General features: G+C 41.3%; 1 protein-coding gene across 1 annotated transcript; it reads left to right on the forward strand.

The window, feature by feature from the left end:
• Window positions 1–18421: 18421 nt before the first annotated feature.
• LOC138443780 (large ribosomal subunit protein eL21-like) lies at window positions 18422–18964 on the forward strand. Its single transcript, XM_069596748.1, has one exon. The coding sequence runs from the start codon at window positions 18437–18439 to the stop codon at window positions 18917–18919; it is 483 nt and encodes a 160-aa protein (XP_069452849.1). The 5' UTR covers window positions 18422–18436; the 3' UTR covers window positions 18920–18964.
• Window positions 18965–19390: the final 426 nt, after the last annotated feature.

Consider the following 19390-nt stretch of genomic DNA (forward strand, 5'->3'; position numbering starts at 1 on the left):
GCAAAGAGTCGAACATGACTGAGTGACTGAACTGAACTGTGGGCAAAAATCCTTTAGAAGAAATGGAGTAGCCATCGTAGTCAACCAGAATCTGGCATGCAGTACTTGGATGCAATCTCAAAAACGACAGAATGATCTCTGTTCATTTCCAAGGCAAACCATTCAATATCACAGTAATCCAATTCTATGCTCCAACCAGTAATGCTGTAGAAGCTGAAGTTGAACAGTTCTATGAAGACCTACAAGACCTTCTAGAACTAACACCCAAAAAAGATATCCTTTTCATTATAGGGACTGGAATGCCAAAGTAGGAGGTCAAGAGATACCTAGAGTAACAGGCAAATTTCGCCGTGGACTACAAAACGAAGTAGGTCAAAAGCTAACAGAGTTTTGCCAAGAGAACGCACTGGTCATAGCAAACCTGGGCTGAGGTAGCCCAGTTTGAAACCTGGGTATTCAGAAGGTAAAGCTGATGACCACGCTTTTTCTTTCCAACAGAGGCATTTTTGCTGAATTCAATGCATCTAAGGTAAAAATTACCTATTGCCTATCAGGGAATTCCTTTAAAAAAAAAGGCTTTTGTTATTACATTTTGGTTCTTCCGTTGAAGGTATCCATGGATAAGTCAGCACTGCCCTCTACTGGATAATCTGTGTTTACTACTCTACCGTGTCTTGTGCTTAAGTCGCTCAGTCGTGTCTGACTCTGACGCCATGGACTGTAGCTCGCCAGGCTCTCCTGTCCATGGGGATTCTTCATGCAAGAACACTGGAGTGGGTTGCCATGCCCTCCTCCAGGGGATATTCCCAATCCAGGGATGGAACCCAGATCTCCCACATTGCAGGTGGATTGGTTTAAATAGAATCTTTGATTTCTTCCTACCCACCGCTCCCCTGCCACTGAATTTCAGAGAAAGAAACCTAGATGTTCAAGCTGTCTGGATATTCCTCCATGCTTATTAATATGGTCAGATAATATGTTTCTCAAAAGGGGGGCTTCCTTTTCTAATTTTGAGAACTGAAAGTTTAAAAAATGAATTCCAATGCATTAACATCAAAGAGAAAGAGTCAGACAGAAAGACAGAGATAGAGATGAGGGAAAGAAACAGAGAGAGACAGGGAGGCAGAGACGGATAGGGAGCCAGAGAATGAGAGCCAGTTCTCATCAGAGTAAACGAGTACTGGTTTCCTCCTTTGGCAACCTCAAAAATAAACTCAAGTAAATGCTTTATTTGTGACATCACCAGCTGCAGTTCTTACAATGTGTACACTAATTCTAGCTCATGAGATTAACTTTTTATCTTCTTGAGACAAAATTTAAGTTGTGAGCTTGGTCAACTATGATCAGTTTTCCTGCTGTGAAAATGTTACACTTCTACCAAAACAGGTTAAATTACGGTTGATTGGGAGTCAGCCAGCAAACTGCTGTATCCAACATAGTAACAGCATGAAAAACAACTGATATTGAGTCCAAATTCAGACTTATAAAGAAAATAGTAATTAAAAGATGCTACTACATGAATAATTCTTACAAGGGGGAAAAAAGGAAAAAGAAAAGAATACCTAATGAAATTACAATATATGCCTAAATTATCCCAACAAGAACATCTGGATACAGCCTTAATAAGACAAATGCAAACCAGAATAAGCCATCATTTCTGAGTTAAAGGTCCCAAACGAGACTCTCCAACCCTGACCCCCATCATCTCTCCCAGAAACAGTCTCAAATCCTAGAAGGATCATTGCTTTAGCCTAAAAAACCTGGATTCAAATTCCAGCTCTGCCATTATGTGGCTTTGAGAAAGACCTTTTTTCCTTATCTGCAAGGTGGAGATAATAAGAGATATAGAGTCTGAGGAAATTTAAATGAAATAAAGCATGTAAATCACTTAGTAACTGGCATATATTTGGTTTTCAATAACACTATGGTTTTCCCTTGTCCCTCTTCCTCCAAATTCTTTTAGCCACCAGGTTACTAGACAACTCTGGGTGCCACACAGGTCATCACTTCAAAGCGAAATGTCTAAAATTCTTCTCCCTCTATGTCTTCTCCCCTAATTGCTGATACTGCTATTCACCTATTTATCCAAATGGAACTCCTGAACATCACCCTAGGTGCTACATTCTCGCTCACTTCCATGTGTGTATTATAAAACTCCTCTGTCAGCTTCTCTGGAGGCTCAGTGGTAAAGAATCTGCCTGTCAATGCAGAAGACACAAATTCCATCCCTGGTCCAGGAATACGCCGCATGCCACTGAACAGCTAGGCCCACATGCTACAGGCATTGAGCCTGTGCTCTAGACCCCGGAAGCCACAACAGCTGAATCCATGTGCCACAGCTACTGAAGCACTCCTGCCCTAGAGCCCACCGCGGTGAGAGAAGCTACCACAACGAGAAGCCTGAGCACCACAGTTAGAGAGCATCCCGGGCTCTCTGCAACTGGAGAGAAGCCCAAGCAACAGCGAAGACTCTGCACAGCCAAAAATACACAAAGAAATAAAATTACATTAAAAAAATATCCTCCACCTTCTAGACTCAGTAGATGTTACCTCTCCTGGGAAAAGCCTGGATTTCTCTGATCCTCTCAGGCTAAGTAAAGCTCTTGATCTGGTCCCATGTTCCCGCAGATATATCTATTAGAGAATAGGTTTTAATATGTTGTGACTAGTTTCTCTTTTCCACTGGGCTGTGAGTACTCTTAGAGCAGAGATTGTGTCATTCAAAGTTTTACTCCTGGGTACTAACATTGTACTTGCCACGTGAAGATGCCAAAAACCGTTTGTGGAATAAATGAATAGAGGTAAGGATTAATGAATATGTTCTTGGAGCTGCCAGAATGGTACCTCTTTCCCTTATGGAGCAACAGAGTTAGGAGTCAGATGGAGAATGTCATAGGAACCCACAAGCCAGGATCAGGCTTCCTGTTCCTCCCCCAAGTTTAGATTTCTAGACCCTGGAAGTCAGACAAGAGCAGACATCATCCCACAGGGGAAGTGGTCATCTGCCTCACGTCTTTTACGTGCAGAGTAGAGGGAGTCTGCTTCTGGAACCTTGTCCATCGGCCTTGACCCAGGTGTGCTTTCCCATAGAATCCAGGGCAGAGGGAAATGTATGCTTTTTGCAGGGAGGCCAGTTCTAAAACTGAGAACGCATGTATTAGTGCAAGATGTTGGTGCCAGCTGAAGAAGGCAGTGATGCTGAAATCCAGCTCACACTCTGCTTGCTAAGCTGGCCACGCTAGCTTGAATCTGTGTTGAATAAAGATGCCATCTGCTTGGTGAGCCCTTTGTTTAGAGGGCTGTGTCCATCCAGAGTGGGACCTTTGTCTCATTTGCACAAAAGCTTCATGTGGACTCATGGGACCCTATTATATATCCTTTCCTCAGGTCTTGCCAATCAGATGCATCTTTTCCCCTCCCTTGGAGAAGATGTTAACAGATGGAAGAAAGGGTGGAAACTCCCTTCTCAATGCATCCAGAAGGATGGATGTCTCATTTTTTTATGTGAGAGGAGAGGAAGGGAAGAGTTCTCCCTAAGAAAAACAGGTGGGGAGAAGAGAATTAGCATTAAATGAACATCTACTATGTGCCAGATATTGGAGCACATGATTTGGATAAATCATTTCATATTCAAGCAAGTCTGTAAAGGGACTTCCCTGGTGGTCCAGTGGCTAAGACTCCATCTTCCCGATGCAGGGGGCCCAGGTTCCATCCCTGGTCAGGAAACTAGATCCCACATGCCTCAACTGAGAGTCCACATGCCACAGCTAAGACCCAGCACAGCCAAATAAACATTGAAGGGGGGAAAAAAGCAAGTCTGTAAAAACTGGTACCTTCAGATGAGTGAGTATCCCGAGGATTAGAGCCAGGAAGACCACATATACAAAAGTGATGACATTGGTTCCAAAGCCCACCATCTTACCCCACCCATGATTCTTCATCTTCAGACAGAGATCTTACTAGTAGAGACTCAATCCTAGTAGTTCCAGGAGCTAAAGGGCATGAAGCTGAACAATGCAGACACCTCTATTTTCCCAAGACCTGAACCAAGGAATGCCATCAAGGCAGCACCCAGTTTTCAAAGGTACCTTCTAAAAGTTCATTCCAAGACTAGGACTTAACAAATACATTCTCTAAGTTATAAATGAAGGTAAGATTCTTGGACTAGCTTACAGAACTGTTTTTAATCTGGTTTAGAACCTGAAGCCCTGAAATAGAGCTTCTCTGATCCTCTGTGAACTCAGAGGCCTGTGGGCACCCTTATGAGCTGGTAAGCTCCAAGGTGGACTGCCTGTTTATATATAAAGGAGGTTTGTAAAGCAAGCAGCATAGAATGAAGGGCTTATGTAAGAAGTCCTACGAATAGTGTTTTGAACATCTTTGTTGCAGGCTTTCTCCAACCTAGCACGATCAACATTTGGGCCGTATAATTCTTTTTGTAGGGGAGCTGCTCAGGGCATTCCTCAGCTGTTCAGGAAACTGTTCACATTTAGCAGCATCTCTGGTCTTAGCCCACTAGATGCCAGTAACAGCATCCGAGCACCAGTTTTCTGTTTACAGCCAAGGAACTGTCCCCTGAGGGACCAAAACCACTCTTCACCGAGACTTTGGAATTCAATGGTCTCTGAATGGTGGCTGACAAGCACTTCAGTCCTCTGTAGCTCTCAAAGGCTAGAAACCCAGGCTTCTGTGGATAAACTACTAATGTGCAAAAACACATAACATTATTAAAGGAAAACACAATTTTGAGGGTAGTGGAGTATTATTTGCAATATCTTTAAAGCTTGAATACCTTTAAAGATCTAGGTATTTTAATACTCTGGAAAGATTTAACACCATTTTCTTAAATAAGGGATGACTGAAAATTGCTTTTCAGTTTCAAATAAAATATACTGTTCCTCAGAAGAGTCTAAGACATTTTAGGAGAATTATGATACATTTGTTTTCAGGTGCTGATTTGGCATCAACAATGGGCCTTTTCTTTGGCTATAAATAGAAAAATGTGGATGTGGGCATAATGAAGCAATTGTACCACTGGAAATAGTGAATAACCCACATCCTTCATAGAGAGAGGATCATGCTACCTTTACAGCACAGGCCAAGAAAATTCCCATGATGCCCAGTCACAGAGAAGAGTTTCAGATTCCACAAAATACTCGAGTCCCGTATTCCACTATTCTCTGCTTTCAAAGGAATGAAAAGTGAAGTTTCCTTCACAGGTCCTCATGCTAATACCCAACTGCCCCCTGGGGAGGGTTCACCCTCTCTTTTATATGAAAATTAAAATTCTTATCCGATCAACGTCAGAATCTCCATTCACAGATGAATACAGAGGCAGTGAGTTGCTTTCAAAAGGTTACCCAAAGCAGAGGAAGGGATCAAATTCCAGGACTTGGATCTCCCAAGTCCTCTATAGACATTATCATATGGTCTCCACCTGAACATTATTATATTTCCTCCACCTGGGAACAGAATTCTGGGAGTTAGCTGTCACCATTAACCTGACCTCACTCCTCGCCTGCATCCCTTGCCACCAAGTTGAAACCATTCATAGTTTGTATACGAGCAAAGTGGAACAGTCAAGAGCAGGGATTCTGGAGCCAGATCTGGACCTGGATCCAGAAGCTCAGTTCTGTCACTTCTTGGCTCTGGAAGACCTTTTGTACCCTCACCTCAGCCTGTGTGTGCCTGTTTCCTCATCTCTCCAACTGAGGTCATAAAAATGCCTATTTTCTAAAGTGGTTATGAGAAATAAATGAGCAAATATTTGTAAATTGCATAGAACAGTGTCTTACATCTAGCAAGTGCTATGAAAATATTTGTTAGACAAAATTATAAAATAAAGGCAACATGAAGCTTTGGTTCCATTATTACAGTCAGGCAATGCCCTACAAGAAAAATTCAGAAATAGACTTTTTGTCTCTCCTACTGCACATCCTTCTTTCAATCCCTTCTTCCTTTCTCTATGTTCATCTTGAGCCCCTTTTCCAGCTTCCTACCAGGGTGTTCAGTTCAGTTCAGTTGCTCAGTCGTGTTCGACTCTTTGTGACCCCATGAATCGCAGCACGCCAGGCCTCTCTGTCCATCACCAACCCCTGGAGTTCACTCAGACTCACGCCCATCGAGTCTGTGATGCCATCCAGCCATCTCATCCTCTGTCGTCCCCTTCTCCTCCTGCCCCCAATCCCTCCCAGCATCAGAGTCTTTTCCAATCAGTCAAGTCTTCGCATGAGGTGGCCAAAGTACTGGAGTTTCAGCTTTAGCATCATTCCTTCCAAAGAAATCCCAGGGTTGATCTCCTTTAGAATGGACTGGTTGGATCTCCTTGCAGTGCAAGGGACTCTCAAGAGTCTTCTCCAACACCACAGTTCAAAAGCATCAATTCTTTGGCACTCAGCTTTCTTCACAGTCCAACTCTCACATCCATACATGACCACTGGAAAAACCATAGCCTTGACTAGAAGGACCTTTGTTGGCAAAGTAATGTCTCTGCTTTTTAATATGCTGTCTAGGTTGTTAGCAGATGACAACTGGTAATGTTTGAAGGTGCCAGTCTAAGCTTCTTCTCGGAGAGACCTTTGAATTCTACAGAGACTATGAAAGGCTAAGAAGTTATCAGAGCTTAAAGAAATGAAGCTCTAATACTGACACATCAGTGAGGAGTTGTATTTCCAGTACAGGAGATACTTCCTGTATCTGGTCTATGCACTCCTGAAGCTGGCCCTGGAGCAAATGGTAATGTAAGTTAATAGTTCTGTGCTTAAAAATTAAATTTTAAAAATAAGCAGCCTCAAATTTCTGTATTCCAGCATATGGCAATTGTGGTACTGTCTGAAATGAGTCATCCTAAACCCAAGTTAGAAGCAAACGTAAGTTTCCAGATGTTGAAAATGTTTTTTATTTTTTACTAAATAAAAAAGCAAGATGAGTGTGTTTTTCATACTGCTTATTTTTACTAGCAGTTAATGTTTACTCACTTCTAATTTTCCTAAGATGATCCTCTTGTAAGCTGTGGCCTAAATGCATTTAAATTGCCTTTGAATATTCTAAGCAACCCTTACTACCATGGAAACAGAACCAAGGATATGCGAGATGTCTCCTCTGCAATGGAATTTGGTGCTTTAGATATTTTTGATTGGTTGCTTGTCCCTCTACCACCCTTCTCTGAAATGCAGTCCTGTCGGTTGGATTTAATTTTGTTATCCATGGGAGCACACAGTTCACCACATAGTGGGAAATGCCATTCATCTGACAAAGTCCTTCCAGAGACATTCCCAGTCATGGGCAGAACTAGCAGGGCCAAATCCACATGTGTCAGAAAACATGGGCAGGTCTAATCCAGAAAGATTTAAGCATTTGTCCAGTGGGCTACGAGGTAACCTGCACCTTTTGTACTCTTATTGGTAGAGGAGAAAAGATGATGTTCCAGGGCTGGCCCCAAAGAATGCTGTGTGATGCCATGAGTCTTGAGGATGTGATTTGGCTGCTGTATAATTCTGTATAAAGGGCATATAAGATAGCAATAGTAAGGGGTCAAAATTGAGAAAGAGACAATTTCTGCCTCTGTTGATAAAGTGTTTATAAGCTTAATAAAATAATTTAGTTGTTCCTCCCATATATAAAATGATTACTTCTAGAGTGTAGACTTAGAGCTTGGGTTCAACTTGAGGTCAATGTTTGTAAACTAATGATCCTTTGGAGGAAAGATGAAACACAAAGAACAAATACAAATACAGTTTCCTTTGTTTCATCAATCCATGATTAAGATGGGAGAAAAATGTCAAGGTAAAGTCTGTCTGGTTCAAAAAATACCACCTGAGACATGATTAGCATCCATCTCAGTTACTTAAACGCACAGTGTTCTCATGCCTCCTAGAATAACTAGATCCATGAAATGGGCAAAGGCTTAAAACAAAGACTTGTGATTTTTTAATTCACTTTTTATTCTCTTTCTAGAGTTACGTGGAATTCTCTGGACATGTATCAAGAGACTAGCTGTTTATTAGACTAAATATCATGGCAATAAAAGGGCACAGAGGCCAAATAAGCCGAGTCTACCTGCCCTTTGCCCTGCATAGAAGTGATTGTGATATTTAGATGTTGAATGATGAAAACACTGACAAGAAAGGTTAATCACTATTGCATATAAAAGTTCCTACACATCCATGAGGAATATATTAATAAATAAATTCACAGGTTCTAAAAGATGAAGGTGCACAGATAGTTTATGTGAATGGATATAAAGTTGATGTATAGAAACTTGAAAGGAAATTTAATAAGTAACCCGATAAGTGAAAAAACAATTATAACTGATTACCAAAAGCAATTTAATTATCTAATGCTGGTAGTTATGGAAGGTGAGACATATTTTGTCTGTGGCCACCAGCATCTTTTGAACTATCTTTGTACATTAGAGGAAGTTGTCAAATTCTAAGTCCTGCCTCTTAAGGAAAAATATAGAACTCATTTTCCCAAGCTTCTTTGCAACAAGGATATAGACATGTAACTTACAAATACATCCAATTAAGAATTTGATATAGAAGAGGAAATGTGTATTCATATATTCATCAATCCATGATGGGAGAAAAATGTCTAGGTAAAGTCTGTCTCGTTCAAAAAACACCACCTGAGACATGATTCATTTTCACAGAACTTACTTTCTGATGGCAATGACAGCAGAGGTGTACAGCTTTGAGGACAGCAGAGTTTCTATCATCAACCAGTACACCGACTCAGCAGGTGGGCTGCAGTGGTGTCTCCTGATCACAACAGAATCTTCTCTGGAACTGATGCATAGTGTGGTGTGTGGATTCTTCATGGCTGTGGAGCCTCCAAGACATATTCGCTGAACCTCTGGAAGGGCCAATAAGTTCTTTAGTTTGCAACTAAAGACCTTGGTTAACGCAGTGTGCCCATTCATACATCCTTCATGCAAATGTAAATTGCAACGCCCCTTTTGTAAAGTGCTGTAGTATTGAATATCATGTATCAAGATCCATTAAAAATACTCATCTCTAACTCATTAACCCTCTTCTAAGTCTTTATGGTAAAGAAATAGCCCAAAGGAAGGAAAATGGCCCTGTGAATGGACATGATTGAAAATTTCAAAGGATTAGGAACAAACTGAAGGCTCAGCAACAGGGGACAATTGAGTTACAGTATACCCTTGGTAGTCAATAGAATCGCAGCATTGCTGCATGGTCAGGGCTTACGATACACAGTTTTGTGGGAGGGAGGTCAGGGGACTTAGAGCTGCATTTAGGTAGAGTGTGTGCCCTTTTTCCTTTGACTGAATATTTATTTGAGGCTTTTTGTGGGAAATGAAGAATGAGATTGTGCTTTCTGTGCTCAGTTGCTCAGTCGTGTCTGACTCTTTGCAACGCCATGGACTGTAGCCTGCCAGGCTCCTCTGTCCACAGGGATTCTCTAGGCAGGAATACTGGAGTGGGTGGCACTAAAACCCACCTCAATTATCTCCTCCAGAGCTGCCACTATTGGCAGATATTGCACAGTGAATGAAATGATTGTTAGGAAGCTTATGTAGCAAGGTATGGAAAAAGACTCATGGTATCTTGTCAAGGGAATAGAGCAAAGCAGAAAATTACATCTATACTGTGACTACAGTTATGTAAAAAAATGATAATAGTAAATTGAGCCAGGTCTGGAAGGAGGCACAGAAAGACAATGGGATTCATTGAGTGATAGAATTGTCAATAAATGTTTTCTTCTTATTTTCTGTGAAGGCCATTTAATGCAACAAATATTTTTATGCTTTACAAAATTATCTTCTACGTGTTAAAATTATATCTTTTCTTTGACCATGTGTCCATGATATTGTGGCAGTACTGTCACCTGCTCAGTGAGGATGACTTTGACACCTATTGTCTTTTGGCATAGTTAGATTCAATCTGGGCTCTGGGCAACCTGGCTACTTTTGATGTGCATGGATCCATAGGAGCAAAAGAAAAAGGCATCACTCTAGAAGGTCACTAGCCACATAGGCTTTTCCATCGGATCTCTAAAAATAGAACTGCTCACATAAAATGATGGGGACTGCTGGTGAGAGAGGAAACTGGCAAACCTCTTTGGTATTATCCACTAAAGTCGGAGATATCCTAACACTGTGACCCAGAAGTTTCACTCCTCGGAGAAACTATTGGCACATTTGCAGCAGTAAATATGTACAAGAATCTTTATAGTTTATATTCCTATTCACTAAAACTGAAAAAAATGCCAGTGTTCATCAATGGTAGAATGGATTAAAAAATGAGTAAATGCAGTGTCGTCACATAATACTATATAGCAATGAATGCATACAAACTACATTTAGACTCAGCAAAATGAATGAAGCTCATAAACAAGCAAGATATGTGGTATGACTATTCATAAAGAGTTTAAACGTAGGCAAAATTACACTATGCTATTTAGGGATGCATACAAAATTGGTAAAGCTCTAAAGTAAAGTAAGGAGAAGATGGACTCAAATGTCAAGATAGTGGTTCCCTCTGGGGAGGGCAAGGAGTTGTGTTTGGAAAGAGGCATAGCGGGGCTTCTGGCCTAGCAACGTTCTCCCTCGATTAGTGGTGTTTGGCAGATTTTTCACTCCTTAATTTCACATTAAGCAGTGGAACATTTGTGTTTTGCACTCCTTTCATTGTGTACAGGATAGTTTATGTTTCGAAAAAAGAAAGAGAGGAGACACTCATGTGTCAGTGAGCCAGTTAAGAAGACATTTCTTCTAGAAACAGAAACCACTTTCAGTTCATCCAAGTAGAAGTTGGAGAGTGGAGGAGTTTGTTGAGACCTTGATTAATGAAATGGAGCCACCCCCAGGATCTGTTTATCCAGGAGAATGGTTCAGAAACAGTACTTCATGAATAAATGTAAGCTTTTGAATTCCCCAAAGCAAGGTATTAGATGGACCACCAGGAACTGTGCCTTTGAAGAGCTCCAGGCAGTGGAAATGAGAGCCCTCTGGAGGCTGGTGCCCCAGGAGGAGGAGACCTCTTTAAGTTTCCACCACGGGCTTCTCTAGACATCAGAGAAGTCGAGGTTGCAGCCTCTGGATCTGAATTAGGGTTGGGTTGCGCATCACTGTCATGGATGCAGGCATGTGTGTTAACTGACCAATCCCCATAGGGCTTGGTGGCCCATGAAACTGATCTGAGATGAAGGAGGAAAGGGTCTCAGGGACTGCTAGCCTGAAGGCAGGACATCAACAATTTTAAATGGAACCTAGAATGACAGAATAGTAAGAGTAGTTTTCAGTACATCTTGCCATGACCATTGAGGACACCTGGCTCACTGCCCTGCTTATAAATTTCTGCCCTGGAAAATTTAAGGGAAGTCTATTGAACCCTCCTCAAACTGACTTGGAAAGCAAATACTTAGCAATTTGCTCCTTGATAGGTCAACATCAACTGGATGGTCTGCCCTAAACTGAACAATCTACCAAGAACCCCAGGTTTGTATTGATTACCTGTGCATTTGAAATCTATTGTCTGGGCTACTTAACAAATCTGCAGGAATGGAGGTGAATTTATACATTCTTGTCCGGTGGAGGTGCAAATAATTTCTATCTGGTGGAAAAGATAATCCCAAAGGTTATGGTATGGCCTTTTGGACATTAACTAGTTTTGTGTATAACCCAGCAATTTTACACTAGCATTGTCAAAAAATACCTAGTTTCTTAAATGCTTTTTGTGCCCAGTTCTCAGTCACGTTTGTCTCTTTGCAACCCCATGGTCTACAGCCTGCCAGGCTCCTCTGCCCATGGAATTTTTCAGGCAAGAATACTGGAAGGGGTTGCTATTTCTTCCTCCAGGGGATCTTCCCAACCTGGGAATTGAACCTATATCACTTGTGTCTCCTACATTGGCAGGCTGATTCTTTAACACTGTGCCACCCGGAAAATCTCAAATGCTGTTTGGACAAGTTTTTAAATAAATCGGAAGTGAAAGTGAAAGTCACTTAGTCATGTCCCATTCTTTGCGACTCCATGAACTATAGAGTTCAGTTCAGTTCAGTCGCTCAGTCATGTCTGACTCTTTGCAACCCCATGAATCGCAGCACGCCAGGCCTCCCTGTCCATCACCATCTCCCGGAGTTCACTCAGACTCACGTCCATCGAGTCCGTGATGCCATCCAGCCATCTCATCTTCGGTCATCCCCTTCTCCTCCTGCCCCCAATCCCTCCCAGCATCAGAGTATTTTCCAATCAGTCAACTCTTCTCATGAGGTGGCCAAAGTACTGGAGTTTCAGCTTTAGCATCATTCCTTCCAAAGAAATCCCAGGGCTGATCTCCTTCCAAATGGACTGGTTGGATCTCCTTGCAGTCCAAGGGACTCTCAAGAGTCTTCTCCAATACCACAGTTCAAAAGCATCAATTCTTCAGCGCTCAGCCTTCTTCACAGTCCAACTCTCACATCCATACATGACCACAGGAAAAACCATAGCCTTGACTAGATGGACTTTAGTCGGCAAAGTAATGTCTCTGCTTTTGAATATGCTATCTAGGTTGGTCATAACTTTTCTTCCAAGGAGTAAGCGTCTTTTAATTTCATGGCTCCAGTCACCATCCAGATCATAATACTGGACTGGGTAGCCCTTCCCTTCTCCAAGGGATCACCCAAGCCAAGGATCGAACCTAGATCTCCCGCATTGCAGGTGGATTCTTTACCAGCTGAGTCAGGAGGGAAGTCTAAGAATACTGGAGTGGGTAGACTATGCATTCTCCAGCAGATCTTCCTGACCCAGGAATCGAACCGGGGTCTCCTGCATTGCAGGCAGATTCTTTATCAAAGACAGCCTTCAGAATGGGAGAAAATAATAGCAAACGAAGCAACTGACAAAGAATTAATCTCAAAAATGTACAAGCAACTCCTGCAGCTCAACCAGAAAAATAAATGACTCAATCAAAAAATGGGCCAAAGAACTAAACAGACAGTTCTCCAAAGAAGACATACAGATGGCTAACAAACACATGAAAAAATGCTCAACATCACTCACTACCAGAGAACTGCAAATCAAAACCACAATGAGGTACCATCTCACATCAGTCAGAATGGCTGCTATCCAAAAATCTACTAACAATAAATGCTGGCGAGGGTGTGGAGGAAAAGGGAACCCTCCTACACTGTTGGTGGGAAAACTAGTACAGCCACTATGGAGAACAGTGTGGAGATTCCTTAAAAAACTGGGAATAGAACTGTCATATGACCCAGCAATCCTACTGCTGGGCATACACACCGAGGAAACCAGAGTTGAAAGAGACACGTATACCCCAATGTTCATTGCAGCACTGTTTATAATAAATAGCCAGGACATGGAAGCAACCTAGATGTCCATCAGCAGACGAATGGATAAGAAAGCTGTAGTACATATACACAATGGAATATTACTCAGCCATTAAAGAACACATTTGAATCCGTTCTAATGAGGTGGATGAAACTGGAGCCTATTATACAGAGTGAAGTAAGCCAGAAAGAAAAACACCAGTATAGTATACTAACACACACACACACACACACACACACACACACACACATATATATGGAATTTAGAAAGATGGTAACAGTAACCCTATATGCAAGACACCAAAAGAGACACAGATATATAGAGCAGTCTTTTGGACTCTGTGGGAGAAGGTGAGGGTGGAATGATCTGAGGGAATAGTATTGAAACATGTATATTAAATATATGAAACAGATCTCCAGTCCAGGTTTCATACATGAGACAGGGTGCTCAGGGCTGGTGCACTGTGATGACCCAGAGGGATGGGATGGGGAGGGAGGTGGGAGGGGTGTTCAGGATGGGGAACCCAAGTAAACCCATGGCTGATTCATATCAATGTATGGCAAAAACCACTACAATATTGTAAAGTAATTAGCCTCCTTAGTAATTAGTAATTAGCTAACTAAAATAAATACATTAAAAAAGAAGAAAATGGAAGAAATGATGAAAAAACAAAAGATTATTTACCAACTAAGCTATCAAATTCCTAAGGAAAAATACAAGGAAGCTTCATGACAGACCATGTGAATCGGTTACACAAGCTACAAATTGAGAGGGAATATTAGCCGACCACATATCCAGCAAAGACTTATACCTTAAATACGTATAAAAATAAAACACAGAAAAAACATATAAAAATTCAACACAAAAAAAATCCCTCAAATAACCCAACTAGAAAATAGGTCAAAGTCATAAACATATATTTCACTGAAGATGGTAAATAAGGACATCAAAAGATGTTCACCATCATTAGCTACTGGGGAAATTAAAATAAATCACAATAAGATATTACTGTACACCCATCAGAATGGTGAAAATAAAAATTAGTGACAACACTAAATGCTGGTGAGGAATGCAGAGAAGCTGAATTACTCTTACTTTGGTGGTGAGAAAGCAAAATGGCACAGCCCTCTGGAAAACAGGTTAGTAGATTTTCAGAAAACTAAACACACAAATACCACAAGATGTAGCAATTCTATTCCTGGGCATTTACCCCAGAGAAATGAAAACATATATCTAAATAAAAACCCATCCATAAATGTTCATAGGGGTTCATAGCATTTGCGTACCCATAACATTTGAGTTCGTAATAGCCCCAAACTGTAAATAGTCCAGAGTTCCTTCAGTGGCTGATAATTCAAAAAACTGTGACACAGCCTTACCATGAAATACTACTCAGCCAAAAAAAAGGAAAAGCTACTGATACATGTGGCAATTTGGATTAATCTCTAGAGAATTATGCTGAGTGAGGGGAAAAAATAAGAAAAAGCCAGTCCTAAATGGTTACGTACAGTATGTTTCTATTTATTTAACATTTAAATGTTAGCATTTAACATTTCAATATTTAATACATACATTTTAACATTATGAACTTTTAACATTCAATTTATTTAACCTTCTGTGTTTTACATTCTTTAACAAATCTAAACATTTATTTAACTTATTTAATATAACATTTTAGGAATAGAGAACAGATTAGTGATTTTCAGGGTTAGAGATCAGGAGGGTAGGTGGCAACACTCGGCAACTAGAGAGGAGCCCCCACTTACCGTAACTAGAGAAGAGCCAGAGCAGCAACGAAGACCCAGCACAGCCAAAAATAAAAACAAACAAACAAAAAGATAGGGATATTTCTTAGAGTAAAGAAACTGTTCTGTGTTTTGCTTGTGGTGGTGGATGCATGAACCTACAAATGTGATAAATTATGTAGAATGAAAATCCCATGGGTGGAGGAGCCTGGTGGGCTGCAGTCCATGGGGTCACTAGGAGTCGGATACGACTGAGCGACTTCACTTTCACTTTTCACTTTCATGCACTGGAGAAGGAAATGGCAACCCACTCCAGTGTTCTTGCCTGGAGAATCCCAGGGATGGGGGAGCCTGGTAGGCTGCCATCTATGGGGTCGCACAGAGTCGGACACGACTGAAGCAACTTAGCAGCAGCAGCAGCAGCAACATTATCTTGAATACTTTTTTGCTTTAAATTGGAAATGTTAGTATAATGTGATAAAACTTTGAGATACCACGATGACTAAAAACACTATTCAAATCAGCTTTATTTGCATATTCTATGGCAATATATTGTCTCCCTTTCAAGTGATGAAAGACGCAATTTTCTTTAAATTATAAAATAGTGCTAAGAGTACTGAATCTTAATGAAGGAGAAAACAAGAGGCAGTGAACTATTACCGGAAGGGTCTTGGGCTGGGCAACAGGGAAACAAGGCTTCTAATCCTTGTTCTAACTAGCTTCCCCACAACCCCCAAAATATCTTTCCAACTAGTCTGTAACTCTGTTTAAAATTTCACTATTAGAGACTGATTACTCCAGGTTAACGCTCTAATGAAACTAAATCTAGTGACATAATACTTGCCAGGGTATTGATTATCTACACTAGCGTAATTTCACTTGTTCCTAACCAGGAAACTAGCCCTGAGATAATAGGAGGTGCTTTGTGCTTTCGTCCCACAGGGAGATAGGAATAGAAGGCACTGCTACTTTGGAGCCTGGAGAGAAGGCGGGGCTCTTAGAGGAAGGTACGTGGGGTGGGAGATCACAGCTGACAGAAGCAGACAATTTGAGCATAACCTTAGGTGACAGAGGCTTCCCTGCTGGCTCAGACGGTAAAGCGTCTGCCTGCAATATGGGAGACCCGGGTTCGATCCCTGGGTCAGGAAGATCCTCTGGAGAAAGAAATGGCAACCCACTCCAGTACCCTTGCCTGGAAAATCCCATGGACAGAGAGACTGGTATGCTACAGTCCATGGGGTCGCAAAGAGTCAGACGTGACTGAGCGACTTCACTTTCCTTTCCTTTAGGTGACAGAGGGTGGTGAGAGAGGAGATTGGGAGGAGGAAGAGGGTCCGTGGTCCGTGGAGAGGTTGTGGGGAGGGCCTCCTCTACTCAAGCTTTTCCCAGGACTAGTACTCGGTGTAGCTGAGTATTCTAAAATGAGGACTTCCTCTGGGATCAGGGATGGAGAGAGGGAATGTGAAAAGAGTCCGCTCCCTTGACACTCACCCAGAGGCTCTGAGGTTCACTGGAAAACATGCTTGAGAACCTATGTCTAAGGGCGTGCAAGCAGACATACACAGCACCATAAAAGGCGACAGCATTTTAGACTTTCCTTAGAATCTCAGGCCTGTGAATTTCCTCAACAAATTTCCCGGAACATCACGTCTTTACCAAGCCTTCCCCCATTTGTCACTGCCACGGTGGTGCAGACCTTGGATTCCAATATCAGGGATAAACGGTGTAACTCACTTTTCATGTAAATACTTCCTAGCTCATGCAGACCATTTTTATTTCTTTTTTGTTATGGGAGTTGTGAGTGGAAAAATTTAAGTGGTTTTGCTGACTGTCAGAGCAATGAATGCTCATTGTAAAAAAATCAATGACAGAAAAGAAGAAAGTGAAGTTCTCTTCTTACCCTACCACATTGTAGTGGGTCTCTTCTAGATTTTTCAAAATTGTATCACACTGTTCTTTCATTAGCATTTTTACTTAACGTAATACTGTGGACACCTCTTTGTCTCAATAAATGTAGCACTCCATCACCTTTATTAGTGGTTCCATAGTATTCCACTATATTTGCTGTACCATGATTTATTCAACAGACCCAGTTGATGGATATTTACGTCATTGCAATTTCTTTCTATTATACATTATCCTTGAACTGATTGCTCCCAAAATATTAATTTCCTTAGAAAATACTTGCTAAGCCAAATCACACACATATTAAATTTTACTATATGTTTTTATATCTCCCATTCTTATTTATATCTTTTGCCGTGACTTTTGGTGGTGTTCAGCTTTTATCAGGAAGCATTTTAAACTTCTATTGTTCTTGATTGCATCTCTCAATTTGTGGAACATTTGTTAGGTTAATAGGGAACTTGAGAGGTTTTCAAATTTTCTTTAGCTCTTAAGGAAGTCTTTCTAGGAAATCAGATAACAAGTTCTGGCATGTGAGAAATGTACATGAAAGGACTACCACAACAATGGAGTGAAGCTCTATGTGTTTGGAGTTTGTTGTCTTATAATTAAATCTTTCTCAAAAATGTTTCCAGTAGTCATGTATGGATGTGAGAGTTGGACCATAAAGTAAGCTGAGAGCCAAAGAATTGATGCTTTTGAACTGTGGTGTTGGAGAATACTCTTGAGAGTCCCTTGGACTGCAAGGAGATCCAACCAGTCCATTCTAAAGGAGATCAGTCCTGGGATTTCTTTGGAAGGAATGATGCTAAAGCTGAAACTCAAATACTTTGGCCACCTAATGCGAAGAACTGACTCCTTAGAAAGGACCCTGATGCAGGAAAAGATTGAAGGCAGGAGGAGATGGGGACGAGAAGATGAGATGGTTGGTTGGCATCACCAGCTCGATGGACATGAGTTTGAGCAACCTCTGGGAGTTGATGATGGACAGGGAAGCCTGGCGTGCTGCAGTCCATGGGGTCACAAAGAGTCAGATATAAGACCATTTTGGTGAAAATGAGTTAGGAGAAAAGTATCCCTCTTTTAGGCTTGATTATTTTGAAACACATAATTGAATCTTGTTCAGAGCTTCTGAGACCAATGACTGCCTTTCCCCTTCGTGCTGCACACAAAGTCTTGAGTGTAATCTCTTCCCGGACCACTTGGCTGGATTTTCTTCCTCAATACCTTTAAACCTCACCAAACTTAATAAATGAGAGCTGGAGACTAGGAGAAGCTCAACCAAGATTATACGGATGGCACCTGGCAAGATCTTCTGACCCCACTCAAAGAGTAGCAGCATAAGGTCAGAGCAAATCAGAACTCCTTATGCTCAGTTCATGGACTGCAGGGTGAGCTGGACTATTGGAGAATCAGGCCATGATACTTCTTGTAAAATCAATAGGAGATCTTTTCAGCCGGAACCACCATCTTCCAGTGATTCGCCAAGATGACCAACACAAAGGGAAAGAGGCGGGGCACCTGCTACATGTTCTCCAGGCCTTTCAGAAAACATGGAGTTGTTCCTTTGGCCACATACATGCGAATCTACAGGAAGGGTGATATTGTAGGTATCAAGGGAATGGGTACTGTTCAAAAAGGAATGCCCCACAAATGTTACCATGGCAAAACTGGGAGAGTCTACAGTGTTACCCAGCATGCTGTTGGCATCATTGTAAACAAACAAGTTAAGGGCAAGATTCTTGCCAAGAGAATTAATGTGCGTATTGAGCATATTAAGCACTCTAAGAGCCGAGATAGCTTCCTGAAACATGTGAAGGAAAATGATCAGAAAAAGAAGGAAGCCAAAGAGAAAGGGACTTGGGTTCAGCTGAAGCGCCAGCCTGCTCCACCTAGAGAAGCACACTTTGTGAGGACCAATGGAAAGGAACCCGAACTGTTGGAGCCCATCCCCTATGAATTCATGGCCTGATGGGTGTAAAAATAAAGACCTGGACTGTACAAATGTTTCTCTTAACTGAGTAGAGTTGTTGTGTCCAAATTCAGTGGGTAATGTCTTTTCAAATTTAGTGTTTTTTCTTCCTGAAAGGTGTAAGATAGTTTGTTGTTCAGTATTTTTTAATAAACTTTCAGATATTATTTATAAAAAAAAATCAATAGGAGAAGGGGAAAAAAAAAAAAAGAACTTGAAAATGTACTGAGTCAGGGCAGGAGGATCTTCAAAATCCCAACCAAAAGATTGATCATACTTGACAGTGTTTAGGTGTGGCTGCTGAGGAAATTCACAGATTCAGCTGATGGGAATCCAACAAATATGTGCTTAACATCAACTGCATCTTCTTTCCTCCCAAGCAGACTTCACAAGTCTATGCATCTTTGTTTCTTATGGTCCTTTTTCTTTCTCTTCTTGTTCTTCCTCCCGCCCTCATTCTTCCTATTCTGT

The sequence above is a fragment of the Ovis canadensis genome, chromosome 7 (genome assembly GCF_042477335.2).
Source record: "Ovis canadensis isolate MfBH-ARS-UI-01 breed Bighorn chromosome 7, ARS-UI_OviCan_v2, whole genome shotgun sequence".
NCBI lineage: Eukaryota > Metazoa > Chordata > Mammalia > Artiodactyla > Bovidae > Ovis > Ovis canadensis.